The 14078-nt window shown below is 39.7% G+C and overlaps 1 protein-coding gene across 5 annotated transcripts in view; it reads left to right on the forward strand.

Moving 5' to 3' along the window:
- Positions 1-14078, forward strand: part of LIN52 (lin-52 DREAM MuvB core complex component) — a 62103-nt gene that overhangs the window by 33122 nt on the left and 14903 nt on the right. Inside the window, exons 6-7 of one of the 5 annotated variants that reach the window (XM_037393841.1) lie at positions 9238-9291; positions 10608-13601. The exons of 1 other annotated variant lie outside the window; for it this stretch is intronic. In XM_037393841.1, coding sequence (XP_037249738.1) covers positions 9238-9291; positions 10608-10663 — 110 coding nt within the window. In that variant the 3' untranslated portion in view covers positions 10664-13601. 3 more of the 5 variants (XR_005105219.1, XM_037393843.1, XM_037393846.1) reach the window with 3 other exon arrangements.

The following is a 14078-nucleotide window of genomic DNA, read 5'->3' on the forward strand; positions in this document are numbered from 1 at the left end:
CAGGAATGACGATTGACTAGTATGCTTCATTTCTGGGTTTCAAGAAACTGGAGTTTCTTCTGGCCGCTCCTCTCTTGAGATCTCTGCAGAGTCCAATACCTCTGTACTTCTCGTATTCGAATCATGTCTTTACGTTTTTCTTCCAAGTCCATGGATACTAGAAGCATGAGGGTGTTTATGAAAAATGTTCCCATGTTTTTTCACGGGTCTGGAAGGGTTTATTTTTGAGTGCATCTTTTACATCTGCTTTTACAGCTGGGCCTTGCCTATTTGACTTTGAGCTCATGAACAGCTGAATTGTGGTAATTGTAGCAGAGCCGGCATTGTTTATATTTAATATCTATTCCAAACAGCCCAAAGTGGTACTACAATTCTGTTATCAAGTAGGTCAGGTTAAAACTAGTGATAGGTTCTCTTGAGTAACAACAATTTTCCTGTGATTCTTAACTCTTCCATATATATTTTTTTCTCTATATTCATTTGAACTTGACTCTAGTAGCATTTGGGTGCTGTAAAAGCTGTAACATTTCTAAATCAGTGTGTTTCCTCAGATGTCTTGTGACGAGCCTGGAGTTAGTAAAGATGGTTTTGGATCCCCTGAGCCCTCTTCTGGACTTGGAAGTATTCCTCAGCTCAGGGTATTGGTTCCAGGAGAAGAGGATTGTGGCAGGCAGAGTGCATGAAACTGGTCGGTAATACAACTGAAAAAGCTGGACTAAAGCAAGCAGTGAATATACTGGGAAGGATGAGAATAGGGATAAGGGCAGTCGTTAAAGAAAGTGCCTTTGATTCATGTGGAGGAAAGAATAAAATTATGGGGGCAATTGTGAAGGTATTTTCTTAGCCCATAAACTGCATATTGCTGCTTTTTTATAATTCTGGTTTAACTAAGGTTGAGACTTTGGCCTTGAAGCACTGAGATTTCTGTCTTTTACTTGTATTTGGTCATACAATTGGTTTTGGATTTTTGGAAATTATGGGAGTCCTTTATGTAATTTAATGTGTTCTATTGTTGTACTGATGGCAAAAGGAACCTTGGTTGACTTCACATGTCAGTCAAGTAATATTGTTCGGTCATAAAAAGTGTGAATCTTTTTTTCATAGACATCTTCAATATTGGTAATTCGTTGTTGTGTCAAGGGCTGCATTTATCTACATGGAAAAATGTTTCAATAAGGAATCTTGGGATTAGAAACATTTTAAAAATTTAGACTGCTTTTTAAAGTAAAGACATATCTCTGGACAAATAAATACAGACTACCATAGTATCACCTTCTTTCACTCAGATACCTCTTCTTGAAGCTCGTTGACAGAAGTTAAGCTTAAAAATTCAGTTTTGCTTCACAGCTCAAGCCATTAGCTAACCTACTGACAGGGGCTTTGGAGGTCAAGGAAGCCATACCATTCCCGAACCAGAGAACCAGAGCTGCGAGCCTCCCTGTAAACATGCCTTGATGTCTGTGATTGGATTTGTGTGCCCAGGCTTGCATAACCATACAGCTTGTATCCCAACATTATTAGCCAAAAGGAATATAGGGACTTACATAATCATTACACGATTATTTTCAGTAACTGCACTGTAAATATGTAATTCTCTCTACTCCTAATAACTCTTAATCTCTCTGTTCCTGTTGGCTCCAGGGCTCAGATTTTGCCATGGCCTGTGCGCCCTGGCCACCGGTAAGACTTGAAAAAATTGTTAATTTCAAGGTTCACCTGTTTTGCTCCCAACCAGTAAATACGTGCTCCCCAGCACAGGCAGGGGCACACTGTTCTGTGGGAGCCTGGGCAGCACTGCTGCCTCTGTGCCTTCTGAGAAGGTGCTGGTCACCCCCAGAGACCTTTCGTACCCGGCTTTATATTCATTGTAGAGCGTGCCCTCCCAGCTTCTTCATGTGTTTTATGCTCAAGAGTTCTTGAGCAGTTTTGATCTCCTTTCTCTGCATTGCTCAATAAAGAAGATTCTTCTTTGAGATACTGTCGTGGGAAAACCTAAATTATCAAGAGATCTTGGTCTGCTGCAGGGGTTGGGAGGCCAGGAAGAGATTATTTTCCTTTTGGTACAAGCAGGTAGGAAAAAAAAATAACATTTAGGGTGCTTCTTGTTAAAACGTGCCCCCTTTTCTATCCTGCTACTTGCCCCCAGCATCTGTGGATTTTGGTGGTCAGAGCTCTCCCAAGCTGTAGCTGTTCCAGTGACAGCTTACACTAGTAAATTACCTTTCAGGTATACTTGAAAATATCCTCAACTTTGATATAAAATTGCCTTTCATACTGCTTTTAATATTAGAAGCATAACTTAAATTTCTTTAAGCCTTACGAAATACTCAAACATCATTTTTCTGTGTTTAATTAGCTTCAAGAGTCAGCACCTGGTCTTAGGTCTTGACATTTTTGGCATGTGAAATTTTTGTGTGTATTTGACCTTGGCTTTATTCCAGAATAAATATTTTAAGCTGCTAGTTGTGTGTGGGTTTTTTTGTCTTTGGTCTGAGACTAGGGGGCAGACATAAGCAGCACTGAGAGAAGTGAACTGTATAAACCACAATTAGAATTGCAGTGCACAGGTGTCTGAAGATCTCATACAATTGCCAAGCTATTTGTTTCTCAAATGAGAGGAGCTTTGGGAGTATATTTTGGAGAATAAAAGGAGCAGAAGGCCTTTGGTTTTGATGTTAGGGTTGTGGGTTTGGTTTGGTTGTTGTTGGTTGGGTTTTTTTTCCCCCCTCTCTGTTTTTTTAAATTTAATTTATTTCCGAATCCTAGTTTAAATTCTTCCAGACTTGATACATTTGATATCTTTACAGAACCAGCATAATGAATGGTTGAAAGTGATCTGCTGCAGCTGGTGTTGGAATTTATAACTGCCTTCAGATAGGAATCAGCATTTAAGAAGAAAAACTACTTGCACGCTAGCTTTTCTTTGAGCATCAAGTTAGATCTTGCGGTTTTAAAATCTGAAAGCTAGTGTTCGAAGTAATGATATTAAAGGAGAATGGCTTTAGCATCAGGGTTATGGGCGAGTTCTGTTGCAGATAGTTGAGGATCTTTTGGGGAATGTAGGCATCTTAAATCTCTGTGCTAGTCATATACAAAGTATTATTGCAATGAAAAAATAGTGAAGTGAATAAACAGCAGCTTGCAGTGTCAGACACTTGATGTACCTAGAGTCCCAGTGTTCGCTGTATTTTGCAATTTAATGCACAGTAATTTTTTAGTTCTGTATTTCTGTATGCTCCACTGTGTCAGATCTGTATTCTTGGGATGTGAGGTTCCATTAAAAAATAAATAATAATCGCAGCCCCCGCTCCCCCCACATACACTCATTTTCTATAATATGGTAATGATATCACCGTAGCAGTAATTACGGGTCATCTTCATTTCTTTCATCTCTGCTGGTTCTGATGGCTTCATTCCTTTGACGGAGAAGATTTGGCTCTGGGTGCTGTGATTATTTTGTTAAGCATTATTCGAATAGACAGGAGTGAGAGAAATTAATCAATCCAAATGCAATTAGCATCATGTTTAACCCAGTGATGGACGTCTCAAGGTGAAACAGCCAGGGGAGTTTCAGACATTATTATTCAATCCAGTGGCTCTTATCTAAATTATAATCAAGAGAGGTTTTTATTGGCTTCGCAGAGGGAAGATGTAACTCTTTCCTTGCTTTGGGGGTCAAAGGGATCAGGTTTTTGGCCCCACAGGATGTTGGCTGCAGTCAGCTCCTAGAAGTGGGAGGTACTGTATGAATTTCCTTTAATATGGGGGGTCACTCAGGACAAAATATCTGCGGGTCCTAATATCCATGACCTGGAACATGAGTTTAGTAGCTCCCTGGGCATTGGCAGGGATGTCCTTGCCCCTTGTTTCAAGTGTTTTCATTGACTGGCTTTGCCCATCTGTGTGTGAATGAATATGGTTTGTAGTTTTTGCATTCGAAGCTCTGTGAACATCATTGTGTGCAACCGAATGCAAACAGAATGGTACTGCCTTTGGCAAGGCAGGGAAATCTGATTAGGAGAACAAGGTAAATTATTCTGCAGAGAAGGATTCTAATTTTTTTTGAGCGGATATAATTTTAGTATTTATTGATAGCTACAATAACATTTTTTTGAGGATCTCTTAATCTGCATCAGATCTGTTATCACCATTCTGGATAATCCTGAATGATCTCTGAGATCTCTTATCAGGTATATGATAAAACACCACTACTGTGGGTGGAAAAAAACGGTGGAAAGAGGTCACATGAGGATTTCATGATTCAGGAAAGCATTAGGTATTTGCTTCCGATTCTTAAGGCTCTAGCTGACACTCGCTAACCTGTTTCAGTGGTTTAAAACTTTGTCAGCCTCAGCTGTTTACCACTTCTCTGTCAGAGATGCCTGTTTACCTAGCACGCTGGGAGGAGCGGTCCATGTGCCTCACCTGCTCTGATTCACAGCCTGGCTTTGTGCAAGCCTCCACCTTCTTTGGCATTGCAAAGCAAGTCATGCCAGACTCCTGAACTACAGCTGAAGTAAGGGCAGATTCTGCTGTCTCATTCACCAAGGGAAGGACCGTGATGTTTTGTACCGAGGGTGGTGTTAATATTTTAAAATGCTGCAGCAAGACTTGACAGAGCTCATCTTTCAGAGCCTGAATTCTAGCATGGTTGCTGACTCCTTTAGTATACATCTGTACATCACTCCTCACTAAGGCTGTGACCCCATCTGTAAGATGGGAATTAAATCACTGTATGTCTCAAGAATATTGTGAAGCTTGATAAACTTTGCAAGTGCTTTGATATTGATTATTGAAACATGCCACAGTAATGCAAGCTTATTCCACACGGAGGTTTGTGCTGATTCTGTCATCTTACCTGAAAAAATGTGTTTCAGGAATGCTAGATGGTTACGCTGGTCTTCAGTGTAAATGTAACCATTCCTGAAGTACGCATCTGAGTATCTGCATGTGCCAGTTCTACCTTCAGTAAAGGTGACCGACATTGCTTTCACTAATGGCTGCTCTCCCGAGATGGCGCTTGGTGTAGCATTCACTGATAAGTATTTGTCAAAGACCCACAGACAATTCATTTGACAATTACGTCACAGAAATAGGCCATTAGCAGAGTAATTGGAGCCCTTTTTATGAAGGAAGAGGAATGAGCCGGTGCTAGCAGCTATCGAGGCGGTGGTAGGATTTTGGGGTCTGGTCTCAAGACAGAAAGTGGGCCATACAGATCTCTTTCTCTCTGATAGAAGTTCACATTATGTTGGCTGATTAATAATAATCTGTTGGTCTTGTCTGACATAAGCCTCTTTTTTTTCTTTGAGGGCTGTTCAGTAATAATGTCAATCTTAAATATTTTTGCTTGGTTTAGATTGCCTTTTTGCCTTCACTCTCCCCCACTCCTGTCACTGATTTTTCTTTTTATTTCCCTTCCAAATGCAATAGTAGTTGAGCCCCTCCAAAAGATGTGGCTTTGCCATTGGCTTTCACAAGTCTAGTCAAGCCAGACTCCCACAGTCCCTCACAGGCAGATTCCTCTAGGCCTTTATGTCCTACCAACTAAGAAAAAGAACGGTTTGGTCATCTTATCCTAACATTGTGTCTGAGGACAAAAGAAATAATTTTTGATGCAACAGACCTTTGTGACAGAAGGGTTAAAAACCAGAGTAGTGTTCTACTGTCTGTCTGCAATTCCTGCTCTTTGCTCTGAACTGGTAATTTCCACTGATAGTCCTTCAGAAATAAACCCTTTCTAGTTTTGTTTTCTGTGTAGTCCTAAAACAGCAGTAGTTTGAGGGTGCATGATTAGTACTTTAAAGGAATCCTTCCATGTTGAAAACCAAGTTCTTTAGTTACCGTAAATACAGCTGAATGGGAGGAATAACTGATAAGCTAACAAAGTATGACAGTGCCTAAAATAACCTTTTGTAGTCAAGAATGTACCATGCAAAGTGTGATACTATAAGGTATTTCAGGGTAAACCCATGTTCTGTTTGTAGAACATTAATTGTATTTCCAGGGTTTTTTAGTAGTAAGACCTTTATATTTCAACAAGGCTACATTTTCGGGTCAGAGGAGGAGAACAGTCAAATTTATCCCGTAAGTTGTACATCTTGGGGAAAGGCAGAGAAATGCTTCTGTAGTGGGTGGCTTCATTTAAAAATATCTGTGATTTGAAGATGCTCACAGGCTTTGTTTCGAGGCTTTTAGATAAGCCCAGAAATAGTAAGCAGTGAGGGTATAATGTTTGTGATAAATGCGTGATAAATACAGTTTGTCACATGCATCTTTTGCGTAGACTATATCACCAAGTGTGTTGTGCTTTTGCATTGAAGTGTATATTGTGTTAAAAAAGTGTTTACATATGTGTGTTGCTTAGGGATTCTCCTGGATGAAAGTTGCTTATGTAAGTGTAAATCACTGTTTTCGTTGCTGTTTTTATAGCAGTAAATCCTTCCATTATTTCCTGGCTATCCAGACCTTATGACACAGTATGTCCTGTGCTGTCATACGTGTGAGAAGGCTTTTTATGGGGAGCAATCAGGCTGGACCCCAATCTCCAGTCCAGTGTTTTTTTCTAATTAAATTGTCACCAGAAGGAATATCCGGAACAGCAGTTTTCATTTTCAATCGAGGAAAAAACATTATGAGTCTTTGTCATTTGATTAAAAGTTACTTAACCTTTAAATTGCTACAGATGTAAAGATAGCTCTGAGTTTCCAATGTAATCGCCTCCAAGTTAAAATCGGGAAAATCTTTGTGTAATGAAACCCATATGTCATAGTGAAAGGATGCAAAGCATTGGCAGAGTGGGCTGCTCTAGCAGGAGATTCTGCACCCAATCTTGTTAACCAGGACTGCTTTTGGTAATCCCTCATCTCCTCACTTGTAGGAAATCAATCTGTACTACTGAATCTTTTCAACCAGCAACCACAAAATTTACTGCGGAGGGGCAGCTTGGGGACAATTGTAGTAGAAAAGGAGCCCCAGGCAACAAGGCTAAATGAGGGATTGAGGGATTGAAGTTCTAAAGAGGAGATTATATTAAACCTTATTCTGCTCCCCTATCAAGTAGAAGTGTTTCCTTCTCCTTTCAGCCCCAGCCTCTCCTACCCAATACCTGTTCTTGAGATCGGCTTGGCTGATCTTGCCAGGCAGCAAACTTAATTCATGTTAATTATAATAGCCTGATATCATTTTTCAATACGTTTCTCTGAAAGAGTCTATTCAAGCACTCAATTTCCACTGTAACCAGTGCCGATAACATTTTAAAGTGGTTTTTCTAGGGGCTGCGGTATCGTCTTCCTCCTCCCTGGTAGGTGAGATTAATTTGTATCCAAGCTATTGCGATCGTATCCATTGTTGATTTTTCTATTGTAGTAGATGCTCGGCGTAGGCAAGGTTGTAAATCGTGACTTGACGTGGAGATTCATGTTTCTGTTTCGTGCTGCGCAGCCTCTGTAGCGTCTGTTTGCCGGTACAATGAAACCTACACTCAAGCCCTCTCTTCACTTGAAGTCCGTGGTTTAAGCAACCATTTTAAAGAAAAAAAATCCCTAAGGTTTTCACTACAGTTTTGTCCAACCTTTTAATTAAAAAATCCACCTCTGTCTGCTACGCAACTGGCTTCTGCTGATCCCTTGGGTAGTTGTTTAAGGCAGGTTTTACTGTCTCTCTTAGACTGCAATCATATTTAGAATGTGGGTGATGGTTTCTTCATTCACAAGCTCTTCCCTCACTCCAGCAACCTCCAAAAGGCCCCATTGGAAATGATCTTCCCATTATTAAGAATTCATTTATCAGAAGCAATGCTGAGCAGAGGAGTCAGTTTCTAATATTAGAGCCTTTTCTGTGCGAAACCCAAGCTCAAATCATACTCCAGTGCAGATTAAAGAGGAACAAAGGGGTGGGAATAGCCAAGACGTTTGAATGCAATACCATGTAATACATATTTGGCCTGTGTTTACCAGGAACACATTGAACTGTGGTTCTTAGCAGATAAGACAAGCAGCTGAAGCAAGGAAAACAAGATTGTTAATGTTTGTGGAAAGTTGCCTTTAGTTTGGCTGTGATTTTGTTGTTGTTGATGTTGTTGTGATATCACGATGTTATTTCCTGGCCATTTTCATACATATACAAAGATGTAAGGTCCTTTTTTTAGTTTGGCATATCTTTAAAAATAAAGCCCCAATGCAAGCCTGAGTATGTTGGGAGAAGAGGAATACAGAATAGCAGAAGGCTGTCTCTTGCTCCTAATGGGATTTTGTAGCAGCATGTGCGAGTTTGTTTCAGAAGTCAGAAATGAACAGATGTTGGTATAAATTACCTCTGTGTCTGATGTCTTGCAAATTAAAAGCGCGGTTGGCATCACTAAACAATTTCACCGGGTTGGGGGGGGAAACGGGCGGTGATTATTGTAGCAGGTCGGTAAGAATCTTTAAGCTGCAGCAGAACAGGATAGCAAGGATAAAGGAATGAAGAATAAAATGAGAGGTCTGTGAATTAATCAGAAATGTTAACATCTCCGATGACAAGTGAACAGGAGGGCACGTGCTCTGGAGCAACCCCCAACCCACAGTAATTTCACTCAGCGCACAGAAGGAGTCTATGCTCTGCCTGATTTATAGGGTGCAGCCCTCTTTGTGGGAACAGAATTGTCATGCATTCGTATATCTCCTATATGGGACTTGCACTCCAGAAAACTTTCCACTCTATAAACTGCAGTTCAGCTTTGTGCTTTCTCCAATAAGAGTGTTTTAAAACCACGCATTGTTGATGGTGCAAGGTAGGGAGGTGTCAAAGAACCGGCGCTGAAAATCTATTCCTAGCCGAAAATTTTTAAAAATTGCTTTTTTATTTAATAGTGTTCTTTGTGCTAAATTTAGTTCACAAATGAACTAAACAACTTAGTTCCTGGCAAAATAACAATCCCATCCTGCCCTTCTGCAGCATCTTCTATCCATGTGGCACTTCAGCAGCACTGGAAAGATGCAAGCTACCTTGTGTATGGGGAAGTAGAGGTACAAATGAGTACTTTGTGGTGGTTCATGCTGTGAATCAGAAGCAGAGTTGGGAATGGATCCCAGATGATACAGCTCACAGCTGGAGGCACGAACCAAGCGAGTAAAGGAGTGAGCTGCTTGAATTTGCAGCCAGTCTGAAACATGTTCCGCTTACAGCAGTGGACTTTGCAGCCTATGAATATCAATATGTACCAGACAGTTCATAATACCGTTAATTGTTTTACAGGGATCTTGTTGATGACAATACCTTGTGGTACAATTTTGGAAGACAAATTAGAAGGTACTAATTTAAAGAGGCTTTAAGGCACAAATTTCTAACCTTTAGGTAAAGAATAACCCTCTTTACCTGAGGGTGTGTATTGAGTATTTTAAGCTGAACATTTTTATTCCTTTTCAGTTCTGTTCTAACAGATCATCAGTAATGTCAAAAGAAAACCCAACATCAGCAACAAACCCACCTCCAGTTTTTATGCTAATTGTCATTTCTGTTGTTCCTCTCAGTAGAGAGGTCAGGAATTGAATGGATAAAGTAGAAAATGAATTCCCATCTCCTTCCAGAGTCTCTCTAGGCTAGGTGTGGGAAGCATGCATGCCTTCATCAATCCTGTGAATAAAAGCCTCCATGTTTTGATGCCTGTCAGTCCAGCACAAAGCTTACACCTTTATTTAAAAAAAAAAAAAAACAAATGAAGGAGAGCACTGGTGGGAAGGTTGTTTTTCTCTAGGGTTCAATTGCTAATCATGTTGTCTTTGATGCATTGTATTGCTATTGCAAGACAAAGCTACTATTAGGGCTGCTCTGCCAGCCCGTGAGCTTATGGGCTCACAAGTCAGAAGTGTCTCGTGCAGAAAAGTGGCTGTGTAAACCCTGCTGTAATACAGCTACCAGAGATTGATGGTGCCAAGAGTGAGAGAGAGACATATAAACCTTGCCTCGCTGTATTAAACATCGCAGGACTGACAATGCAGAGAGAGAGAGAAGACCAAAGCTCTATAAACTTTACTTTATTACACCATCCATAGATGAACTGCATTGAAGGAATATAAACCCCATTATATTACAGCATCCAGGGACTGACACTGCTCAGAGAGAGAAAATGCTGTCTAATTTCTGTTGAAGATCATAGCATCCAGGGACCAATAATCCTGAAATGGAGAAAGAGAGAGTTCCATAATCTCTGACGGATTATAACATCCAGGAACAATTGCTGTGAGATAGAGTGATGGAAATCTAGATTACATGATTCAGAGATGGATAGTACAGAGAAAAAGAGATGCTCTGAGAGCGTAACACAGTAGGAATAGAAAGCATAGATTGTATGGAATGAGTCAGCCTATGGGAACTGTTGCTGAGTTTAGAGGATTCCAGGCCCTGCCTGCATTTCTGGGATGTCAGGAATTCAAGATGGAATGCAGTTTTATTTATTTTTTGCCTTAAAAACCAAATAAATAAATTAATTCTTACTCACTATTGGTATAAGCACAAATCTAAACTAATTTTTTATCCCCTGGTTAAAATCCGTAAATTATACAACTGTTTGCATTTCTTGGCTTTTTAAAAAATACTAATTTCTTTTTTCTCCCTTGTGATTTCAGCTAGAGAGATGACTCGAGGGAAATTCCTGAACATCCTAGAGAAACCCAAAAAATAGCTGCTACATCTGGAGTTTGGACAAAAATACCCCAACTAGATCATTTTCCATACCACGGATCCAGATGAACCCCAGAACTGCTAAGAAGTACAAAGCTCTTGCTCTAGACCTTCAGAAGCAAAGACCTCTTTGTGTTTCCACAGCTCACCCCTCTACGGGGGAGACGTTGCATACACAGGTCACAAGGACCGCAGTGGGCTGCGTTGGAATTCAGATTTCGTCTGACCAAAGGTGTCCAACAGGGAGACTTGGCCCTGACACGCTGTGACAGAATTACCTGTTTCAATCAGCTGTTCAAAGCGAACAGCCATAGTGTCCTTAATTCGATGGCTCTCAGTGGCAGCACCTGTGTGAAGCACACAGCAGATCTGACACTGGCCAGTGTGCATCATGAAGCACGTTTTGTGTGTCTTTTGCTTTAGATGCAAGTTTTCTACTTGCAGCTCCTGTGCTAAAAGATTTGAGCATCGTTTGGGCTGTGGATTGACCAGTAACTGTGGTTCAGCAGGAGCATGTGCTTCTAGTGTAGAAGCTGAGTGTGGTCTGAGCATTAAAGCCCAGTTCCTCGCTGCCTTCAGAGAAGCGTGTCTGGTACTCCAAGGAGGACCTCCAGACCTTTGATGTACCAGGAGCTTCATCTCACCGCTAAATGGTTCTCTAGTGAAATAGAGACTGACAGACCGTAAGGAATAAAGAGATGTTACTGTGTCAGGAAGGAAAATGTCCCTGCAGAAACTTTGGCTGGTACACAAAGAAGGAGCTTTGTCAGTCCGCTGCAGTTCTCAGCTTCTTACAGAGCTAGAAACAGGAAGGTTACAGAGTTGAAAGGCAGTAATATTTTCAGTTGGTGCTACAAGAAGGGGCAAGAGGATTGTTAGCCCCATTGCAAGGACGGTCTGCTTATACAGAATCTTAACATTTCTGAAAATAACATTGTGTCATGTTTTTAATTACAAAACACCAACAAACCCAGAATTTTTAAGATAGAATTTTCTGTGACCTGGTATCTTTCAGCACAGTTTTGGGCTTTATTCATCTTACGGTTTAATGGCTTTTCCTTCTGTTAATGTACTTCTGTATCTTCACCCCAGAGAAGAGGTAAGGAGCATGTTTAGACTGCTTGTTTTATTTAAGAGATTAATTATTTTTCATTTCATCCTCTTTCCTTTTCCTAGAAAACAACATTTTAAGCATAAGTAAATACGTTCCTTTTAGAGCACAACATAGTATCGAAACATTGGGTGAAGAGCAGGGTTTTTTCTCTGTTTAGGAATGTTATTTTTAGCATGCAGGCTTTTCAAAACTTGTCGTTTACCAGCGTGCCATCACATCTGGGAGGAGAAATGGCTTGGAAATACTATGTGTAACAGGCTGTCCTTAGAGCATTGCATTTTTCTGTCTTTGCAGAGAGGAGACTCTTTTAAGGTGCGTGTGCAATAAAGAGGAGGAGATTTTTTTAATCAAACGTACGTCTCTAATTTTGTACTGAAATGCTGGTGACCTTTTGGTTTGCAATCTGTGGTCTTGGTTATTACCGGTCAGAACTAGGCTTGTTATGGACAGCTCCTGTTAACTAAGTTTAAGGAGTTAAATTCCGCATCCTGGAAAGACCCTGCACAAATACTGAATATTTAGGAATGTCAGGAGTCTCATTTTAAAGTTAATGGATTTATTTCTGTGCTTCACAGTTTATGCAGGGCTGAGCTTAACAGGAACTCTATCCCTTGAGAACATGAGGGTTAAGACAGATGAATGTGAAGAGAAGCTGAAAGTGGTAATTCAGAGACAGAGGAAAAAACCTGCTGGTGCAAACTGACGTTGATGTAGCTTTAGGTATTGAATTACACATTTTGAATGCAATTTTAAGTTTGTATCCTATGTATATAATATGTATATACATATATAACGTAATGGTATACTTCATCTGTGTCACCGATATGAGTTTGTGCATTTTATAGAGGTTTGTTGGTCCAACACATTAAGGAATTAGGATCTGAAAGGAGAAGGAATATAGGAGAAGATGCAAAAGCCTGGCATGGAAGTATATGTATATTTTCTGACATTTTCAGTAAGGGATTTCAAATTTTAGGTAGTTTTTAGTAACATATATATTTTAAAAACAAACAAAAAACCCCTTTTACCACATGCCTATTACTTTTATTCTATAGGGCAGCCAGTAACACGTGTTATAGAATTGTGATATTTATTGGCTTTGTATTTGTCATCTGTAGAGATTAGTCAGTGACGCATTTTTTATTGGTAATATTTATATGTATTTTTGTGTGTTAGCCAGAGAATTGTAGTCATATCTGTTACTCTTTTCTGGTTTGATAATAAACAAATGGAAAGCTTGCAAATTCATCTGGGTTTCCAAAGTAGTCCTCTGAGATGCAAAAGCTTTTGCTTAGCCACTTAGGTAACGCTCTTCACACTTCTGCACGCCACCACCTCAGGGTGTTTGGCCTGTGGATGCTCCATTCTCATCAGTAAATAAATATTTGGCAATATCCAAATGATACTAAGGGCTTTCATACCCCATTGAACCCTGTTTTTTTCCTTTAGTGATGTCCTTCTTGACATCTTTGCAGTATATTATCTATACAGGAAATTCTAGGTGACTTTTTGTTGCTGATAACCTTCTGTATTTTCAAACAAAAAAAAACAAAACTTGATTTGGTAATATTAATCAAGCTAATGTATTGCTTTATAAAGTGTTTTCATGTGTTGGTATGTTAAATGGTACTGTGAGGTTCTTGGAAAGAAACCCAGTATGTATTTAGTTCCTTTTAAATGCCAGTGTTAAATGTATTCAGTTGTTAAAGCCTATTTGCTCTTCAGTCTTGGAGTATCAAATGCTTTTCTATTTAATCCAGCTAAGAAGAAATTCTTGTTTGTCATGTTAATCATTATAAAAATAAAACTCTAGTTGCACTGGCAATTGAAGAATGTGATCCTCCATTTAACTCGGTGTTTTGCCATTAATGAAATTAACAATTTCAGAACAATCCTATAACCCACAGTTCACAACTATTGTTCACATTTCCCCACAACAAATCACCTAGAAGTAGCAGATCAGTGAAAACTGACTAATCCAACTTGGAGGTAATGTTTGAACCTTATTCTGGTTTATTTTAGTGATTTTGATGTTACATAAAAATGGAAGGTGCTATTACAAGTCAAAATTGCAAGCCCATCTTATCTGTAATCTTCGCTTTGATTACAAACAGTTGTAGAAGGATAGGTAAGGATATAAACAAAAGGCTTACACGGACTGATTTTGCTTTAGGGTAACTTACACAGCATCCAGCAATCTGTTTTAGTTGAATCTGGTCCACAGTAGATCCTACCCTCCATAAATTTGTCTTAGTCCTAATTTAGTCTGTACTTAGTCTTAGTCTGTACTTCTGGCCTCTCA

This window comes from Falco rusticolus, chromosome 7 (genome assembly GCF_015220075.1).
Source record: "Falco rusticolus isolate bFalRus1 chromosome 7, bFalRus1.pri, whole genome shotgun sequence".
Classification (NCBI taxonomy): Eukaryota; Metazoa; Chordata; class Aves; order Falconiformes; family Falconidae; genus Falco; species Falco rusticolus.